This window comes from Gopherus flavomarginatus, chromosome 1 (genome assembly GCF_025201925.1).
Source record: "Gopherus flavomarginatus isolate rGopFla2 chromosome 1, rGopFla2.mat.asm, whole genome shotgun sequence".
Lineage (NCBI taxonomy): Eukaryota > Metazoa > Chordata > Testudines > Testudinidae > Gopherus > Gopherus flavomarginatus.
In genome coordinates this window covers 107,979,609-108,000,489 of record NC_066617.1, presented here as the reverse complement: position 1 = coordinate 108,000,489, position 20,881 = coordinate 107,979,609, and the positions used below count along the sequence as shown (strand labels likewise).

The following is a 20,881-nucleotide window of genomic DNA, read 5'->3' as shown; positions in this document are numbered from 1 at the left end:
TAGTAAGGAAAAGATATAAAAACACTGTGAAAACTATTGACATAAATCTTTGTGTAAGGCAATGGTCACAACATTAAAATGTCTGGTGTTTTATTACATGCAGCGTGGTACCTCCTTTTTTCCTGCATTCTCCAAAAAGGAATCTATTTCTGGACTAAAACATACCCAGCACTGAGTAACATTCAATGTACAGATGTGCTACACAGGGGCTTCAAGTGGCATTTTAGCATGACAACCCACCACCCTCTCAGACATACCTGCCAATATTTGAAAGTGACAATTAAGGATATTTGGAGAGAAAAGCATATTTCAATGCCTTCAAAATGTAGTGAGTAAAAGAGTTTTTTGAGAGAAGGAGTCGAAGAACAAATGGAAAATATTTTGTTAAAAATATATCAGGAATGTCCCTCCTAAACAAGGATGTTTGGCTTTGGGGACGACACCCAGTCCAAGATCAGACCGTGCACACAGCTGCTGAAGTAAATTCAGCTACTTTGAAGTTAGAAGCATGGAAATGCCAACAATTATGTAGCATCTGACATGTGAATTCACTGAGGTGCAGGTGAAAGTTGAGCTCACACTCTGCTGCTGTTGCCCTGGCTCTTTTTTCTTACGTAAACATAACCAATTTTCTTCCATGGAAAATCATCTGTTTGTGTTTCTTTATTTTGTTTTCTAAACTGCTAATTCCCTAAAGGAACTGAGGCTATTTGAAATAGCATCCAAAATTCAGGAGATAATCAGTAAAAAACAAATATTAGCTTTTGTAAAACCTGGGAATTTTTCATTAAAAATTGGTAAAAAACACAAAACAAAGGGCCTTAAATATATGTGTATCAAAGTGTAGGCTTCTTTGCTTAATCACAGAGAGGCAGGATGATCTTGTGGTGAAGGCACTGAATTTGGACTCGGGAGATCTGAGTTCATTTCCAGGCTCTGCCACAGACTTCCTATGTGACCCTGGGCAAGTCACTTAATCTCTCTGTGCCTCAATTATTTGTCTGCAAAATGGGGCTAATAATATTCCTTCCTGCCCATTCTTTGTTTGTCTTGTCTGTTTAAACTGTCAGCACTTACTGTCTGTTTGCCCAGCACCTAGCATGGTGAGGCCCCAGTCTTGTTTTGCGGCTGTAGGCACTATACTAATATAAATAACAACAATACATGATTATTGCTGAAGTAAGGGACAAAATGCACATTGTATTGACTAGAGGTGAGACAGCTTTTAACATAAGAGAAGAGTGGTAGCCCTATTTGAATAACTGACATAGCCTCTCTGCCTCTATTTCTCTTCAGAAATATGAGTGTAATAGAACTTATCTCCCTCATAGAAGGATCTGTCAGAGTTTGCGCAGCCCTTGGAAAATCTGAAGTGGCACAGTGCTCTCTTAACTCTGAATAAAAGGGATGTTTTCACCTGGCCATGCGTTCTCATTTTATTGTAGATATTGTCTGCATACCATCTGGAATTGTTCTCTGCTTAGTATTTTTAGTATGTAACATACATTTTCACATGAAAATTCAATAAAATATGTATTATATATGAAAGCTGATGTAGTAAATGAAGAACGGATAGAATCCAGTTCCTGTTGTGAACCTCAGAGGCCCCAAATCTTCACAGGTTTAGTCTAGCCTGGCGTAAGTTCCTCTTGCCAATGTTCTCCATGTCAGATTTCAGAAGAGACAAGAGCTTTTAATGTAAACTGTACTCAGCTTTACTGGGGATCTTCTTAGATGTACTTTCTCTGCCCTCTGCTGACAGAACTGAATAATGACATGTATGATCTCCGTGAGTTTTCCAAGACAAGAAATGGTGGGAGAAATGTTTCCTCTCTCTCTGTTGTAGGCAGGGGCAGCTCTAGACCGGCAGAGCACCCCCCGCGGCATGCCGCCCCAAGCATGCGCTTGGCATGCTGGGGCCTGGAGACGCTCCTGATTGTAGGGCTGGAGCGTTGTTATTTGTTTGTTTTATTATTGTCCCTGTTGGCTCCTTTGTAGAATGTAAATTCATCGGGGCAGAGTCGTGTTTGTTTATATGATGCTTTCTGTCACTGAATGTATACTTTCAGGGTTATAGCAGCAAAGAATCCTGTGGCACCTTATAGACTAACAGACGTTTGGAGCATGAGCTTTCGTGGGTGAATACCCACTTCCTCAGATGCATTTCAGGGTTATGTAAATTAGGCCCAAATCAAGGTCTGCTACACAAAGAGCAAATAAACTGGGTTTGCACAAGAGATCACCATGGGAGGAAACAGAATTCACCCTCCCACACACACTACTAGGGTCCATTGGAATAGCACAAGTTGTTGCCACTGTGAGGAATTTTATAGTAAAGGTCCCACTGGGCACACTTTGGGCCCACCCTCAAATGCCACAACCTTGCCATGGAGAAACTCACTACAGAGCACCATTCCAGGGGGCATTGATCAGTAGTCTCCAAGGTAGCTTCTCCACAGCCTGCAGCTCCAGCAGTTTCCAGCACTTAATTATCTCTTTCTTCCTTTCTCCCAGGATGTCCCTGACTACCAAAATATCCAAGAGCTCCCTTACCTGGATATGGTGATTGCAGAGACATTGCGCATGTACCCACCTGCATTCAGGTATACCTTTTCCCTCCTGCTCCTAGAAAGTACATCATTAGATAAATATGTGGAAATCTGTTTGTAAGCCCCATGCTCTTGGCCTCCATGCAGCTAAGCTATCAGTACTGCGCGTGCACTTGACAGATACAATGGGGCCAAATGAATGAAGACTGGCTAAGGTTGGTCTACTTAATGCACCCTTTTCAAGGCCAGCTGGTCAAGAGTCTCTTTTCACTGTTCTTTGAGTCGCCCTAGCCCAAGGGAAGCAGTATCTTTGAAGCAGACTAGCTTAGGGAAGTTAGATGGTTCTTCTTTGCTCCGCTTCAGAGACCTGAGCACAGAATTTATGTAGCCTACTGGCTGAGTAGGCCAGTCACCCCATTAAACCCCTGATCTTCTGAAGATTGTGCATGTCCCTTGCTGTATTCAAAAACATGAATTGTACTATGTGCTATGTATTGCTCATTCTGTAGTATAACATTCTGCCCTAATACTGTACTATACCGTTACAGCTAACTCTAGTGCCCCCGTCCAGTGGGTATTAGAAATTTTCCTTATCTGATGCTAAAATATTTTCCCAGGGAGCTTAGAAGTGTTTATTTCGAAAAGGTGGAGGGGAATAAATAAATTAGCAAACTGTGTAAGATCACAAAACTGTAGCAGAACACAAGTCTCAGCTCTCCGGGTGGGATTTTCAAAAGCAAACCAGCATTAAGCAAACTCTGCTTCTATTGAAGTCAATGATAAAGCTTCCCTTGATTTCAATGGGAGTAGAGTTAGGCCAACGCTGAGCACTTTGGAAAATCCCACTCTACGGTAACAAGTACCTTAAAATAGAATATCTGAAAATTAGCCCCTCTTTTACTTATCCCCCAAGGGCAGGATCTTCCAAGATTTTCTGTGGAGTTGCACAGGGTTATAAGGGTTAATTATGCTTGCTCATAAAATGACAACATTTTACTCTGAAATCCGTGATATATAAATGGAAGTTCCTGTGCCTGTTAACCATCAGGGACATTTGAATATCAACTCTATCTGAAACACTGGGAAACAATCAATGTTTGTCAGATGAGAAACAGAATTAGAAGAGAAGGAAGTTATTTTGGAGCTCCCATTGGTGTCATTTGTGGTTGTTCCTGATCTCTATCTAAGGCCCAGTGCATTGCAAAGATGTCAGTTACATAAGACAAGAATACTGCTGTATTCCAGAGTACAAAGAAATAGTGAAAATTCAATAGCGAACAAAATAATTTTACTACTATGAGTGAGAGAGATTTTAAAACAATCTGAATAAACAGAGAACTTCATTCTGCAGAGATGGTGGTCCAGTACCTTTCACCAATATCCTATTCACTTTTCAGCAAAAGGGAGGACTTGACAATATTTTTCTCAAGGCTTTGGTTCTTAGTTATCAATTTTTATTTAATTTTGTGTGAGAGAGAACATAACGCTGTGAATAGTGCCAAAGTGTCAGTCCTAGAGACTGGAATCTTCTATTTATTCACTAAATAGGTACAGGGTAGGCACCAGTAATCATAGATACAGTAATCATAGATCATAGATAGGTCACTACTGACCTGGAGGAAACATTTTTTAGGGCTGAGATAACAGTTCGGCCTCCAGGGTCCATGCAGTCTTTAGTTTCTGCTGAGACTGTTCATATATTATTATTTGTATTACTGAACCACCTACAGGCCCCAGTCAAGATCAGGGCCTTATTTTGCTTGGCACCGTTCACACATATAGTGAGAAAGAGTCCTTAATTTGAAAAGCCTACACACCAAATGGACAAAACGGACGAAGGATGAAGGAAAGAAGTATTACCCCCATTTTACACTTGGGAGATTGAGGCACTGAACGATGAAGGATAAAATTTTCAGAAGCACATAAGTCTCATTTTCACACAAGATTTAGGGAGCTAGGCGCTTTTGAGTTTTTTACCCTTCATCTTTTATTGCTTGAAATTCAGTTGGACTTAGGCATCTAAGTCACCTAGGGTAAAAATTTGCAAAAGCACTTATGTGGCTTATGCAAGGTGATGCAAGAAGTTTGTAACAAAACCAGGAATTAAACCCCGATCTCGAGTGCTAGGCTAGCGCATTAACTAAAAGACCATCCTTTCTCTCTCACGAGGGAGCCAGTTCTGGTAGCAGTTTCTGTGATTTCCAGTGGCTAATGAAAGGAGACCATCACGCTAATGTAACATGTAGGATACCGAACAGCCATCAGGTGATAACAGTGCACAATAGGAGCTGGGGCCTCTGGCTGCTATGGTAATAGAAACATTAAATTACTCATAAAAACCTCCCTTCAAAGAACATTGTGAAGGGTTGCAAGGTCAAGCTTTCAAAAGTTAGGAAATGCCAGAATTAAGTTAACCTTTAATCTGGCCCCCTTATGATGGTCTCTACTGATGTGACCACATGCTATTTTTTCCACAGGACCCCTGCCTCATTTGGTGCACAGGATGGACTGTGCTCACTTAGTGAGCAGCTATTCAGTCTTTTCTTTCATTCCTCATCGTTCAGTGTGCGGCCCCAGGTCTCATTTACTGCACACTATTCAAACTGTGCTCTGAAAATGGAATTATTAATTCCCTCCTGGGTTTTTCTATGAGCTCATCACTGTATCGCCGAGAGAGTCACAGACATTAATTAATTAATTTTCACAACACCCCTGTGAGGTGAGGTGAGAGAATGGCATTGTCCCCATTTTACAGATGGGGAACTGAAGCACAAAGAGATTAAGTTCAAAAGCGTCCATTAACTTGAAATGCCTGAGTGATTTTTTTTTTCCAGCATGCTTAGCGTTACACAGCACTTAGTGTTCAAGCCCTGCTCCTATTGACTGTAGTTGCAGCTGAGCGCTCAACACTTCTGGAAATCATAGAATATCAGGGTTGGAAGGTGCCTCAGGAGGTCATCTAGTCCAACCCCCTGCTCAAAGCCAGACCATCCCCCGACAGATTTTTGCCCTGATCCCTAAGTGGCCCCCTCAAGGATTGAGCTCACAACCGTGGGTTTAGCAGGCTAATGTTCAAACCACTGAGCTATCCCTCTCTGCCGTTGTGGGAGCCATGCATCACTGACTCTGGCATAGGATTCAGAATGGGAGACAAACCTATTTGGGAGCCGATTGTACAACATCAGACCCAGGGTATCAGGTTGGGTACCCAGAAAATAAGTAACATAACAGTTAGTGACCAACTCTGAAAAGTTTGATATAAGGGAAGGGACTTGTCTAGAATTCTGTGGCAGAGGCAGGGATAGAATCCAGTTCTCCAGAGCATCATTCAACTGCCCTATCCATAAGACAATCGTTTCTCTTCCTGCAATCCTATCTCATTCACTACACATCTTCTAGCTACCGCAACAAATGAAGGAGGCATCCTACAGACAACAGCCTCCTTCACACAACCCCAATTCATTTCCAGAGAATGAGGGCAAGGGTCCTGTGAAAAAAGTACTATGGCATCATTAATGAAAGGCTGTATCAGGGGCGCTGGAACAATTTGTATCGTGGGGGTGCTGAGAGCCATTGAACCAAACTGCAAACACTGGATATGATGGAAACCCCTTCAAGTCAGGGGGTGCTGAAGCACCCTCCACACCCCTAGTCCCAGCCCCTATAGGTTGTATCATAATTCATATGTATAAGGAGGCAAAATTAAGGTTGCACAGGCACCTTAATACTGGATTTCCTGACTTTGATTTTGCAGCATTAATTTTTTCTGTAAGTAATTTCCTATGTTTATAAAAAAGCAAACTGAAGAAAAAAAAACACCCCAGAAATTCCATCATGTAGCATCATACTGATACCCACATCGACCATCATCATTGCTGGAACCTTTAGATCCACTGCTAGGGTTGCCAGCTGTCTAATCACATAAACCCAAACACCTTTACCACACCCCCTGCCCGACCCCTTCTCTGAGTTCCCACTCCCACTCTGAGGCCCCACCCCACTCACTCCCCTCTCCCTCCATCGCTAACCCTCCCCCACCCTCACTCACTTTCACCAGGCTGGGGCAGAGGGTTGGGGTGTGGTAGGGGTTGTGGGCTCTGGGATGGGACCGAGGGGTCGGAGTGTGGGAGGGGGCTCCAGGCTCAGTCTGGGGCAAGGGGTTGGGGTGCAGGAGAGGGTGTGGGGTGCAGGCTTCAGCTGGGAGGTGCTTACCTGGGGTGGCTCCCAGTCAGCAGCGTGGCAGAGCTAAGGCAGGCTCCATGCCTGCCCAGGCTCCGCGCTGCTCCCAGAAGCAGCCAGCATGTCCCCTCGGCCCCTGGGAGCTGCGGAGTTGGCACTCAGGGTGCACAGAGACACCCCTCCCCACACTGGGAGCAGCATGGCCCCACTGCTCCGCTGGATTTTTAGCACCTAAAATCTTCCAGTTTGGCTTTAGTAGCCTCTGGGAGATAAGGGCTGATTCTGGAAGACTCCCAGCAAAACCAGGAGGGTTGGCAACCCTATCCACTGCTCAGACCTTTGCCTCCTGAACTGAGTAACTGGTTGATAGCAGTAGTAGGTTGCCATTCTGTCTGTGGACCATCACTAGAGGGGAGTGAGACATTTTGCTGTCTCATAGATATTTGCTGACAACAGAGGAATGGTGAGGCTCAGAATGGAATGTTTGGCTCCGTCTCAGGCTCTGGAGGGCAGTGTGTTCTCGTGGGCACAGACTCTTCTGCCCATTTCCCCCGAGTCTTGATCCCTTCTGCCCTATTCCCTCCCCAGTCCTCTCTCTTCCCCAGTCCTGACTCCTCATTCTAATTCCATTCTCCTTACCCAGACAGTTCAGGTTCTTATCCAAATCCCACTCTCCTTGCCCAGCCAATCATAGTTTTCCCCTCTGGAGTCTCCACTCCACTCCACTCCCCCACCACCCCACCCTTCCAGTCTCCTTGCCCAGCCATTCCCACTTTCCTAGTCCCCAGTCTTCTTGCCCAGACAGTACCAATTCACTACCGCCTGCTCTGCTCGGTCTCCCAGCCCCCTTGGCCTCCAGTTCCTACCTCTCCCTTCAACCACATTTGCCATCCCCACTGGTTCTCAGTCTCTGTTCTCAGGCTCCTTGTCCAGTCCCATTGTCCCCATCACCAGCTCCTTGTCCCAGTCTCTTTCCCCCACATCTTGGCTCCTCATCAGATCCGTCCCCTCCACCCCACTGATTCTGTCTCCTTGCACAGCTAGTCCCAATCTGTCCCTAAATCTTCATTTGATCGGTCTCCCCTATTTTGCTGCCAGTCCCAGTCTGCTTGCCCAGCCAGTTTCCAATCTCTATACCCCAGTTCAAGTTTCCATCTCCCCTTTTCATGTCCACCAACCTCCAGTACCAGTCACCCCCACCCCTCCAGGTTCCTTGTCTCACTCTGCTCCCCTCACCTCTGCATCCCCTCCCCTGGTCTAGTTTTTATCCCCTCTGCTTTCAAATGAGGTTGCTTCCTCCCACTCATTGCCTGAGCACAACTGGGAGGCATTGAGAGCCCTAGAGAGACATGCTCCCTGTTCTCAGTTGGTGTCTGGAGCCAGCCTGTAGCAGCTCAAAGTTACAATTGCAGAAAAAGTCTTGCTCAGGACTAGGTGGTAGCATGCCAAGTGCAGACAGAATTTTTGCAGATGTTTAGCTATTAAACTCTAGCAAGTTTCTAAAAACTGCAATTTTTCAAAGGCTTATAACTTGGCCAATTTTCACAAAAACAGCAGCAATACAGTCCTGATACAAAGGGCAACCTCTCCCAAATTTCAGTCCCTTCAGGCGCTTCCTAAAGAAAACATCACCAGAATTTTTTAATGTGGGCAGAACAATGTATTTTCCCCTTAGCCTCGTTCTCAGAAACGATACTATTTTGGCTGAAATTTTCTCAAATTTCAGCTTGAGGCAGATGCCTGGCATGGGAAATTAGAGTACAAATGGAAAGTTTGACAAAGTTATAAGCAAATGAAAACAGGATCTAATAATGGGAAGTGTCAGGCAACCTTAATACTAGTGCTACCAGACTCACCTATAGCAGCAACAATTACCAATTTGGGATGAAGTCTAGCGCTGCAAGGATCCAGATTTCATTTGCAGTTCCCTGAAAAGTCCATGTTCTCTGTTTTTATGAAGATGATTGTAAACGCCCTTTGTGCAGCAAGCAACTGCAGCTCTACTTATCTACCAATGACCACTGTGGTGGGTTGGATCACAGAAACCCCTTTGGGGCTGCCAACTGATGTGCCAAGACTATTTCTGCCCCTGCTTTCCCTGCCAGCTTAGGACTCCAGAACCCTGCATGGTTGTTCCAGACACGCTTGTTGGCCACAAACACAGACCCAGGTCTGAACCACATCCCACAGACTGCAAGCTTAACTGAAAGCAGCTTAAGAAATGTTCCTGTCTTTAACACTCAGATGCCCAACTCCCAGTGGGGTCCAAACCCCAAATAAATCCGTTTTACCCTGTATAAAGCTTATACAGGGTAAACTCATAAATAGTTCGCCCTCTATAACACTGATAGAGAGAGAGATGCACAGCTGTTTGCCCTCCCTAGGTATTAATACATACTCTGGGTTAATTAATAAGTAAAAAGTGATTTTATTAAATACAAAAAGTAAGATTTAAGTAGTTCCAAGTAGTAACAGACAGAACAAAGTGAATTACCAAGCACAATAAAATAAAACACGCAAGTCTATGCCTAATACAGTAAGAAAACTGAAAACAGATAAAACCTCACCCTCAGATGTTTCAATAAGCTTCTATCACAGACTGGACGCCTTCCTAGTCTGGGCACAATCCTTTCCCCTGGTACAGCCCTTGTTCCAGCTCAGGTGGTAGCTAGGGGATTTCTCATGATTGCAGCCCCTTTGTTCTGCTCCACCCACTTATATATCTTTTGCATAAGGCGGGAATCCTTTGTCCTTCTCTGGGTTCCCACCCCTCCTTCTAAATGGAAAAGCACCAGGTTAAAGATGGATTCCAGTTCAGGTGACATGATCACATGTCACTGTAAGACTTCATTACCCATTTGCCAGCACACACTATACAGGAAGACTTACAGGTAAAACACACCCACCTGCAGACAATTGTCCTGGTTAATGGGAGCCATCAAGATTCCAAACCTCCATTAATGGCCCACACTTTGCATAATTACAATAGGCCCTCAGAGTTACATTTCGTATTCCAAGTTTCAAATTCAAGAGCGATACATTTATACAAATAGGAGGAACATACTCAGTAGATTATAAGCTTTGTAATGATACCTTACAAGAGATCTTTTGCATGAAGCATATTCCAGTTACATTATATTCACACTCATTAGCATATTTTCATAAAATCATATAGAGTGCAACATCACAACCACCATCTTGCTTCCCTAATCATTGTAAGACCAGCAGAGATGACTTATTCTATGGCTGCTTTCAACACCCTGCCTTTGTACTTTTATTCTCACTCATTGGGGGTCGGTGACATTTAACTGTTGCAGGTTCACTCGGGAGACGTCGAAGGACTGCGTAGTGATGGGACAGCATATTCCAGCTGGCGCTGTAATAGAAATTGCAGTTGGACCTCTGCATTATAACCCTGAGTTCTGGCCAGAACCTGAGAAATTCATCCCTGAGAGGTATGTAGGATAATGCTCATCCACTGTTGGCCTTATTTAGACCATTTAGAACAAAGTCCTGCCTTACATGCTGTTTCCTGTGTGGCTAATAAAAAAGAGCACAGTGTGCGTAAGCACTTTGCTCCCAGGATGCTGATCCCATGCACTGGAAATGCATTCAGTGTATGGATATTCAAATGAACACACCAAGCAACCCCCTTTGCTGCATAATTCCTGAACCCAACACAGCCCTAGAAATCAGCTGTTAACGTGGAGTGGATAGACACCATATCCAGCATCACCTCCACCTAAGTAGTTGGCTACTGGTAGATGAGTCTTAAATAAGAAGCAATGCCATGTCTGTGGTTGCCTACCTGGCATGGGTATAACCTGTTCCTGTTCAAATGCTGCTACTTTGGCCACTCCTGGATATAGAAATTCGGAAGAAAACTAGGCTGCTCATTGTATTCATTTGCATGTAATTACCCAGAATTCTCCTCCAGCCCATGGCTGTTTCAGAGCAGCCTTTCTGTCTGAGATCTTGGAACAGTCTGGGTGTGCTGCTAGGTACTTAATCCTGTACCTGAAGCCAATGGGAGTTTTGTCTTAAGGGGAGCAGGATAGGATTCCAAGTTCTTCATCCTGCTTGCAGGACAGACTTTCATGTCAAGCTTTTCTCACTTTCAAACTGAGTCTTAACTGTGTTCTGCTTGTATAACAACTGCATGGAGAAGAGACTATCCTGCAGCTGCAGAGGTTAGCAGACAAAAAGTGCTCTTGGAATTATTGCAGATCTAATTCTATGCAGAAGCACAGTTTTGCTTAGTGGACACGGCTGTAAGACCTACATCTCAAGTTGCCATCTTGTGAAAGTTCTAATACAAAGTGCTAGCCTCTCAAACACACTGGGTGTGATGCAGACATTCTAAGACTAACTCTGAACTATACATATAAGTGAGTTTGTATAGAGGAATACTCTTGGAACAGTCCATCCTGTATACTAGTTGTCTGTTTTCTATGTCTTAGCCCATAAAGAGGGGCAGCACCAGGGTCAGAACATAAGAACAGCCACACTGGGTTAGACCAAAAGTCCATCTAGCCCAATATCCTGTCTTCCAACAGTGGCCAATGCCAGATGCCCCAGAGGGAATGAACAGAACAAGTAATCATCAAGTGATCTATCCCGTCGCCCATTCCCAGCTTCTGGCAGAGACTAGAGACAGGATCCCTGCCCATGTTGGTTATTAGCCACTGATGGACCTATCCTCCAGGAATTTATCTAGTTCTTTTTTGAACCCTGTTATAGTCTTGGCCTTCACAACATCCTCTGGCAAAAAGTTCCACAAGTAGACTGTGTGTTGTGTGAAAAAATGCTTCCTTTTGTTTGTTTTAAACCTGCTGCCTATTAAACCTTTCAGGAGAGAGGAGCATTTGTGTTGTATTCTCAGAGACTGATGAGAGGTCTGCCAATGATCTTTCTAGTGGCAGATGTCATGTCTGGGTCTTCCACTGAACCATATAATCTACCCCAGCTTCTGGAAGTGTTCAGTAAGCGGTGCTTTAAAGGAAAGTGTTTGGGGGATGGGAACTATAAAGCACTCGACTAGATGTGCAGTGCTGTGCATGGTGAAGCTGAGGCAAATTTCTTTCTTCACTTCTTCCTGAAGCAGGAGGTAACAATTACCCATAGACTCACCTTAGTTTGCATAGGTTGCCAGTATTGTTAATGGTCATAAAATTAGGCCTCTCAAAAAAAAAAAAAATCAACTCTGGTATTTTTCTCTCTGACCTTCTGCTTGTGAACCATCCTCAGACTGATTATGTTGCATGAAAAAGAATGTATTAGCTCTAAATTTATTGCCCTTAGTCTTGTATTATGGGATGTACAAAAAATGGGGAGACTGGCCAGTTTTCACTACACATGGCTTAATTCTGAATACCTCGATCAAGTCTTTTCAGTCCTGAGGCAGGAGGTATCTCTTACTATGTGTACAGTACTTAAGACAATAGGGTCCCACTCTCTCTTTGAGGCCTTTAGGTGCTACCATTAATACAAACAGCACGTGATGATTTGCCTTTCCAGGCTAGGTAATCTCAGTCTTGAAATAGCCTTCCAAAGCTCTCAGCATATTTAAGTCCTGCTGTGTTCATGGCCTTTCTCTGGACCTTTCCAGACCCAAGCGCAGGGGCTGCAACTGTGGCTGGTCCTTGCACAGAGTACGCAAGTGGAAGGGAGGCTTGTTGCCCTCCCCCGCCTCCCCCCCCACACCCCTTGCACCAGTGCAAGTGCCCTTACAGGTATGTAGCTGGCATTAGGGCAGTTCTGTGCTGGCACAGCAGCCTATGACTCCCAGCTGTAAGGGAGAGCCTGGCCCAGTCAGAGCAGATATCGTACAATAGCACCTCTTGAAATGTTGTTGCTTTTCTAGAAATTTCATAGATTTTAAGGGCAGGAGGCCCTAGATTGCAGCTGGATTGCTGAGTGCACTGAACCCAATCCTTTGTCTGGCTAAAACTCCAAATCCAGACCAGCTGCTTTTCTGGAAGGCAAGACTGCAAAGGATAGAGTTTCCACCACATCCCTTGGTAGTTTGTTCCAAAGGTTACTCCTCCTCGCAGTTAAAAAATTGTGCCTTTTTTCTAATATGTATTTCTAATGTTTTATTAGGTATTTTAAAATAATTAATACCCTGTCCTCTTCTGGATGACTGCCACCTTAGTCCTCACTAGTGATTGAATTGGGCACCTCCAAAATTAAGAGGATGCATGCCTTCAGTTTGAGCTGAAAACCTAAATCTTCTACTTCCTCTATGGATGGAGCACACTTAAAACAGTGGGATACATCTGTGCGATAAGAGCCTTCTTCCTCAGCCAATCAGATCCCTGCTTTCATATTCCTGTTTTTCTCATTGTTTGTCCTGAAGAGAATCCCAGGCAGGCACTGTCAATTTACATTGCTTTGGCAATGCAGAGGCAGCATTCTTGCTCATTCTAGATCAGGGTTCATTAGTTTGCTCTTGGCATATGCAGGCAGTAATTTTGCCATTAGTTTATGCGTAGGGTCTGGGTCGCTATAACCCCTGAATGAGTGTTTCATAGTTTCCTCAGATAATGAGTGTCTAGTGAGGGCAGTTCATTAAAGACAGACTTTTAAAAATGAAAAAGAAAGTCTGTTTGTCATGCTGTGAGAACTACTCATTGACAAAGGATGTTTTAGTTTAGAGAAGAATTTGCTAATGGTCCCCTTGAGAATTGTTTACTGAGAACAATTTAAATCCAGCTTTCTCAAGATGGGAGTAGAAAATCACATCAGTATGAAAACTGTTTCTTGAGCTGGTTTCCAATTTACCCACCTTGCAGGTTCACCGTGGAGGCCAAACTGCAGCAGCATCCCTTTGCATACCTCCCGTTTGGGGCAGGACCTCGCAGCTGCATTGGCATGAGAATGGCTTTGCTGGAGATCAAGATGACCCTGCTCCGGATCTTGCAGAAATTCAGATTTGAAACCAGTCCCGAGACCCAGGTTTGTATATATGGAAACTTACACTACACCTCTAAACTCTCTTGTAAACTGACGTACTGTTCTATAGAGGGACAGTGATGTGTCATAGTGCAGTCATGGGAAAAAACTAACAGGTACATGTGTATAATAAAAGGGACAGCAGTCCTGAATCACATTACTTTAATCAAAATATAATCTGAGTTGTCATTTAGCAAATAAAACAAACTTCTATAAACCATAGAGCCTACAGACCAGATCCTCCACTAGTGTAAACAGCCTATGTCAATTTACACCAGTGTGTTTATCAGAGTACATTGGTACTTCTGGGTGTGCACCTACTGTACATTTAATAGCTCTAGCGCTTACAGCAGTTTATTTTATTTAGATTTGTAAGATACCTGGGCATCCATTGTCTAACCCTCTAGGTATAAATTATTTTTACCATTATACTGCCAACAACAAAGGATATTTTACAACTTCCACAACGTCTGTATGAGTTAATCTCATAAAGGAAACTGAAAACATCATCAATTTGTACTTGTGAATCTTTTACACGCACATGGGCATGCACACAGTGTGTGAAAGAGAGTAAATGTATAAAATATGCCATTTATTTTCTCTTTTTCAGATTCCTTTGCAGTTGACATCTGTATCGTCATTAGCACCAAAAAACGGAGTCTATGTTAAGATAGTACCTCGATAGAGCAAAAACCCCATTCTGAAAGTCTCCAAGGAGGTGATCCATTGCTCAGTGGCTCGCTGATAGATTGGGGGTAACATTTTCAAAAGTACTTAAGTGACTTGAGAGCCTAAATCTCATTGAAAGTGTGGGCCAAAATCCTGCTGACTTTCAGTGAGACTCAGCCTCCTAAGTCACTTTTGAAAGTGGGACTTAAGTACTTTGGAAAGTTTTACCCAAGCACATTACTGTGAATTGTCTCTGAAAAAGCCTCTCACTTTTCATCAGCCCTAGTGCTCATAGCAGGGCCCACTTCATTTTACTTATCTACATGGGAGTTTGTCCAGGCTCCAATGTGACAATCTTAGCAGTCTAAACTTCCTCACCTTCAGTAGATTTCTATATGATGTTGAATGATAGCTTGTTAGCTAACACCTTTTAACAACAGACCTTTAAATCCCACTCTCAGTAAACTCTGAAAGGCAACATGTGTAGTTCTAACAGCAACGACTAGAAATCGGGACACCTGGGTCCTACTCTGAACTCTGCCATTGACTGATCTTGGGCAGAGAGCCTAGCCTCACTGTATCTGTCAAATGAAGATAATGCTTACTCACCTTTTGTAAAGCGCCTTGAGACATTTGGATGAAATGTGCTAGTATTATTATCTAACTGTTGTTACAATGGATTTAAAAATAATGGTAAATGTCTGTACAGCACTTAAGTTCCTATAAGAAAGACCAGACCAAAGAATGTTGCAGACTGCTATTAAGTTTTGTATGTTACTGAATAGTATTTAGAATATACAAGTTTGAAGTGTTTAGGAGGACTTGGGGAATTTTAGGGTTGACCTGAAGATAGTGGCACAGCAGTAGTTTTCCCAGCATGGCATGACACTTTTCCTTGCTATGCATTTCAGTTGGCTCTACTCTTGGTCAGCTCATTGGGTCAAAGGAAATGAAGGAGGTTGCATGGGCTAGTGCTTAAAGCCAAGGATTGGGAGCCAGGAACATCATTTCCAATAGCTACACTAACTCCTTAGGTGACCCTGCAGCAAGTCACTTCACAAACCTGTGCCTCACTCAACCAACATGGGTGAATGCTAGGCCCAGAGGCTGCCTGCATGTCTTCACAGCCAAAGCAAAGGCAGCACTTACTTGATTCTTCAGGACCATTTGCCCACTGCCTCTGCAGTAGCTAAAAGCAATTTGTCCATGTTTGGAATTTTTCCATATTTGCACATATGGAGAAAACTGTCTCTTCTGCTGCAGATTTGGGGGGGTGCATGATATCCAGATAGAGGCAGAAAGTTTACTCCATGCCCAACCCTGGGGAGGAAATTGAGAAAGGAACAAAGTTGTCATAGGCCCAAGTTTTTGTGTGTGTCACTGTTGCTGGCCCCTGGGTCCTTGGTGGGCTAGTGGAGTGTCATGGAGCATCCTTCACACTAGCTGCAGCATGGTTAGAATTCCCACCAGCTTCTACTGCTGTCTTAACCCTCAACGACTGTGGCTCAGATCCTCAAAGATATTCCACTGATTGATTTCAATGGAAGTCAAAGAGCCTAAACACCTTTGAGGATGTGGGCACTTGTCCCTTCCTAGGCAGACTGGCAGCACCAATTACATTACAGATCATTAGAGGAAGTTCTACCCACTGAAGAAGGTAGGTCTCAGTTGGAAAGGGGGAAGATAAGAGGCAGCCTTCCAAGTTTGGGAGGGAGATGTATATTATTTTCCTTAAACATAGGGCCCTACTTTTGTTTTCTCTTGTTCATGATCTCAGCGCGCAGTGGAAAGAAGGAGGTCGGTGAAGTTTATTCATTTTGCCAAAAACATTATTTCCTCCACTGTGAAATTAAATTTCCTCAAGTTTCATCCAGCTGAGCACTCATGAGTACTTTTATCAAAAGTTCACTGGGCTTTTTTAAACTTAACTTCAGATTGCCCTTTAAAAAATAACACTTGTTGCTAGTTGACATGTAGGGGAGGGAGGGAAAGCCACACTGGCTCTCTTTGGGATTTGGTCTTCTGCTGCAGTAGCTTCAGCTGAGCCAGGAACCCTTCTTTCCTAAAGCTATACTAGAGGAAACACCATCTCTCTTGCATGGTAGACACAAAAACAGCTGCAGTATCTTTTTCTGCTGCCGCGTGAAAGTTCTCTGTAGATAAGGTACAAATGATATTGAGTAAGGAGCTCTATTATAATACTGCTGCTGCTCCATGATTTCCATCTACAGTTTCTTGCTTGCATACGGCACATTGAGACTGGGATGATTGGCACATGCTGCTTTCATCTCTTGCTTATCATTGTGAACACACTTTTAAAATTCATGCTCTCATCTTCCTTACCAAGGCTTGTGTTGATTTCTGTGGTGGAATTTTCTTCTAGCTTGAGTTCTAGAGTAGTAACTGTGGATTATAGGCCTGATAGTTAATGCTCCAGCCTTGCCATGCTGGAGTTTAAATGACTCAATGTGCCTATGAAATGAGATATTGAGTTAATGGTCTTATCTAAAAAGATGCAGCATGTACCTCTATGTACAATTTTGCCTCATTTTTTCTATAGCATATTATTTGTGGTTGTGATTCTAAATTATACCTGTAAACTGGAATAGTGTAGGGTAGTCTCATTAAAGATTTCCCCCCTCTATTTAACGTAAAGAAAAAGTGTTTGTCCTTTACTGTGTTCTTGCTATCTACATCAGAAAGTCAGCCTCCAGGTTTTCTCCCAACAGTGTTCTGCTTCCTCCACCCATGGACTAGTAGGTCCTCCCTTTCTTCATTTTTAAACACACACTTTAAAGCCTAACCCCTCTTAGTTATACACTTTATCAAATCACCTATTTATTGCCATATTTATCCAAGGGACTGAAGCTACCACATCATGTCCACTGGAATTTTAAAAATACTGTAAGCAAATAGATCAGCATAACTGATATGGTGTACTGGGTTCTAAGGCATGGAAATAGGCATCACTGAAGGGATGGGGGTTCTCAGATACTTATAACTGATATGTATATTTTCATTCAGAGCCACTCAGATGCAGGTTAATGACTTAACTAACAATACAGTGACTGTCCTGCAGGACTTTTCAGCTACTATGTTAACACCAGCTTGCCCGTTCCTGAATACAGGGCTGATTGCAAAGGAAGTTAAGTGCCAGCTGTAGTGTGGCAACTAGAAGGTTGAGAGGGAAAGAAGATGCTTCGGGACAAATTAAGAGTCTTGCACCCCACTGCTTCCTTTTAAATGGTAGTTGCTGGCCTGGCAACCACGAACTTCATTATACAACAGCACTTAATGATCCTCACTCCACCACTGATGAAGCATAGTGGGGAGATGAGCTCATCTTTGCCATCGAACTATACCCTGGGGGTCTGAAAAGGGATAATAAATGACACTGCAAGCTGCCCTTCTGATGTTGCTCCCTCCCCTCACAGAGATGAGGTACAGGAAGCTGTCATTTCCTCAAGGCAGCTTTTCCAATCCTGTCTGCCCCTTTTCTGGAAAAGGGGATGAGGGGAGAACAGCAACCTGCCTCTAAAGCTGAGCTTCCTGTCAAGACACATGATAAGAGGAGGTGAAGCAGGGAAACAGCAGCTTGGCTGCCAAAGCCTGCAGCTGAACCTGTTGCTGGGACACGTTGTTGAGCTGCTTTGTTAGAAATTTGAAATAGTTTGGAACTTCTCCTCCCCAGCAGAGAAGCCCAGCTGCATTGGCTGCTGCTGTGGAGGTAGATAGCATGGGACGCCCCCGCCTCCTGAAGTTCTGCTAGAGCAGCACTGGGCAAAATTTTTGGCTAGCGGGCCATGAATACTGACGAAAGTGGGGTTGGGGTGTGGGAGTGGGTGAGGGCTGTGGCTGGGGATGAGGGGTTTGGGGTGCAGGAGGCACTCCGGGCTGCGATTGAGGGGTTTGGAGGGTAGGAGAGGGATCAGGGCAGGGGGTTGGTGCACAGGAGGAGGTCAAGGGTGCAGGGTCTCAGCAGCACTTACCTCAAGCAGCTTCAGGAAGCAGCAGCATGGCCCACTGTCTGGCTCCTACACGGAGGCACAGCCAGGTGCCTCTGCATGCTGCCCTGTCCGCAGGCACTGCCCCTGCAGCTTCCCTTGACCATGGTTCCTGGCCAATGAGAGCTGTGGGGGCAGCACTTGGGACAGGGGCAGCAGGTGGAGCCCCCTGGCTGCCCTTACATGTAGGAGCCAGAGTGGGGACATGCCACTGCTTCCAGGAGCCACGTCATGTGTGGAATGGGGCAAGCCCCTGACCCCAGTACCCAGTTGGAGCTGGAGGGCCAGATTAAAATGTCTCATAGGCCGAACGCAGCCCCGCAGGCCATAGTTTGCCCAGCCCTGTGCCAGAGGCTGATAGGTCTAGTTCTGCCTCAATGCTGCAAGCAGGCTGAACTTCCCATTGTAATGGATCTGTGGCCCTGAGCATGAGGGCCAGCTCATTGCTCCCACTGAACTGTAGCTGTAGGGTCTATACAGGGATAAGACTGATTGTTACTCCTTGGAGCAGGGGCTAGTGTTCCAGGTGCTGTACTCACATTTCACAATGAGATGATCCTGATCAGGGCCTGCTGCCACTCCTCAAAGTAACAGGGAAAGCTACACATTACCTCTTTGTTTATAGATGCAAAGCTAAAAAGTCAGTTTACTTCAATTTATCTTTCATCTGTGGCTCAGAGTGATTACCTAATATTTCAGTTTTAGCACATGTGTTCAAAGAGAGACACCACTTCAGCAAGGAAGGAGGTGAATGTATAACTTTTGTAGAGAAAGTGCAGATGCTTTATGCCTTGCACGGTCTGGCTGCAGGGTTGTTTGAAAATTATATGTGACTACTTTAGAAGAGTCTTTGCTTTCTGTCATTTGTCTGGAAGTGACTAGGACCTAACACTGAAACATGTTCAGGGAATTTACATTTTGCAATCAATGCTAAAAGCTGTCACTTTAAAAGTGTGTTTTTATATAACTGTGTTGGGATAGAGAACTCTGGCACTGTAGTAGTTCACAGAGCGCTTTTCAGGGGATGGGGGGGGGGTATTACTATTACTCTGGATTACACATGAAATTTTATCTACTTTAAGGAAAATTCTGCAGCACAGAAAGTCACTTCACAAAATAAATATTTTATATACATTTTCTGCTTTCTAGTCAATGAGTAAAATGGACTTTCCACCTGAACTTTACCAGAGATGCTGAGTTGTTTAGTGTAAATTTATTGTCTCCTGGGCCTTAATAATAGCACCTGTAATGGAAGGGTTAGAGGTCAACTCATAAAGCTGAATCTCTCACCCCTTGTTATGCAGCAGGCAACAGGAAACAAGCTAATTTCTTTTAGACAGACATCAAGTCAGATCTGAGATGCTTGCTCTTTGCCTGGCTGCAGTTGGCAGGATTTCCTCAATTGTTGTATCTTTAAAACTAACCTGACTCCCACAGCAATACTCATTTAAAAATGGAGAAGGCATCTGGAAATCATTCAAGGCACTTTTGAACAAGAGGCCTGACCTATTTACTGTTCAGATTCTATGACATGCACTGATCCAATGGTTAACGAACTACCCCCTAACAGCTGTCTAACCTCCCCATTTCCCTGACCTTCCCCCCAAAATAAAGTACTTTAACTTGAGCCACAGAGGTCTCCGGTTACCTTCACTTCCATGATTGCTAATGTCCCCTCCTTAAGATTGCCCTGTGTCCATGCTTTTAGTTCCTGCCTTGTGTGAAAGTCTGACTGCCTCCTCTGGAAACCTTTTCTTAAAAGTCCCCACTTCTAATCCAAACATGAACAAAACTCACTCTCTCTTCACACCCACACACCCCTACCCACCTCTCCCTCTCATATATAAACAGAGCTGGCCTTCAGTCAGCCCTCAGATCAGGCCCTGGCTGCAGGTATCAGACTTGGCAATAACATAAGATGAAATGCTCACACCTCTCCTGTCACTCCCCACGTAGTTCTTAGCTTACAGTTTCCATAATATATGCAACAGGTTGGTCATAAAATGCTGAAGTACCCTACTGTGCTGCAGGCTGCATTACTGTCCAACCCTCTATATGCCTTCCCTGGGTAGGGCTCTCACAGAAATCCATATCAATTAACCTCTCTAGCATCCCACTCTGTAACACCACTCACTCATGTTCCAAACAATCAAAAGCTCTGGCTATCACTTGAGACAGTCAACATAAGTTTGCCTATAATTTAGGTTTCATATGAAGTACCTTTTTAAAAAGCGAATAATTTCGAACTGCATTGTAAACACAGAGGACTCTACAAACTCCCTTAGTTTGTGGGAACCTGAACATGAAAGTTCACTAGAACCAACTAATGCTGCTATTTTCAGCACTCAAGATGAGAAAACATTAAAAAGCAGTAAAGCCTGTTTTTCCCTGGAATGGAGGGAGAAGCTTCCTCAACATTTGAAAACTTACAGTAAAAACTGCTCTGCTTTCCATGAAAGACATTCAGTGTGAATCTACATTGTTGCTACTTACCACAGTACTAAACAAGGATCCACCTAGATAGAA

At 44.0% G+C, this 20,881-nt stretch overlaps 1 protein-coding gene across 3 annotated transcripts in view; it reads left to right on the top strand.

Moving 5' to 3' along the window:
- The window catches only part of TBXAS1 (thromboxane A synthase 1), a 369,109-nt gene extending 348,256 nt beyond the window's left edge, over positions 1 to 20,853 (top strand). For all 3 annotated transcript variants that reach the window (XM_050945812.1, XM_050945821.1, XM_050945802.1), the window contains 4 exons: positions 2,515 to 2,603; positions 10,046 to 10,183; positions 13,523 to 13,685; positions 14,293 to 20,853. In XM_050945812.1, the coding sequence (XP_050801769.1) occupies positions 2,515 to 2,603; positions 10,046 to 10,183; positions 13,523 to 13,685; positions 14,293 to 14,367 (465 nt within the window). In that variant the 3' untranslated portion in view covers positions 14,368 to 20,853. The remainder of the gene's footprint in view (positions 1 to 2,514; positions 2,604 to 10,045; positions 10,184 to 13,522; positions 13,686 to 14,292) is intronic.
- Positions 20,854 to 20,881: the final 28 nt, after the last annotated feature.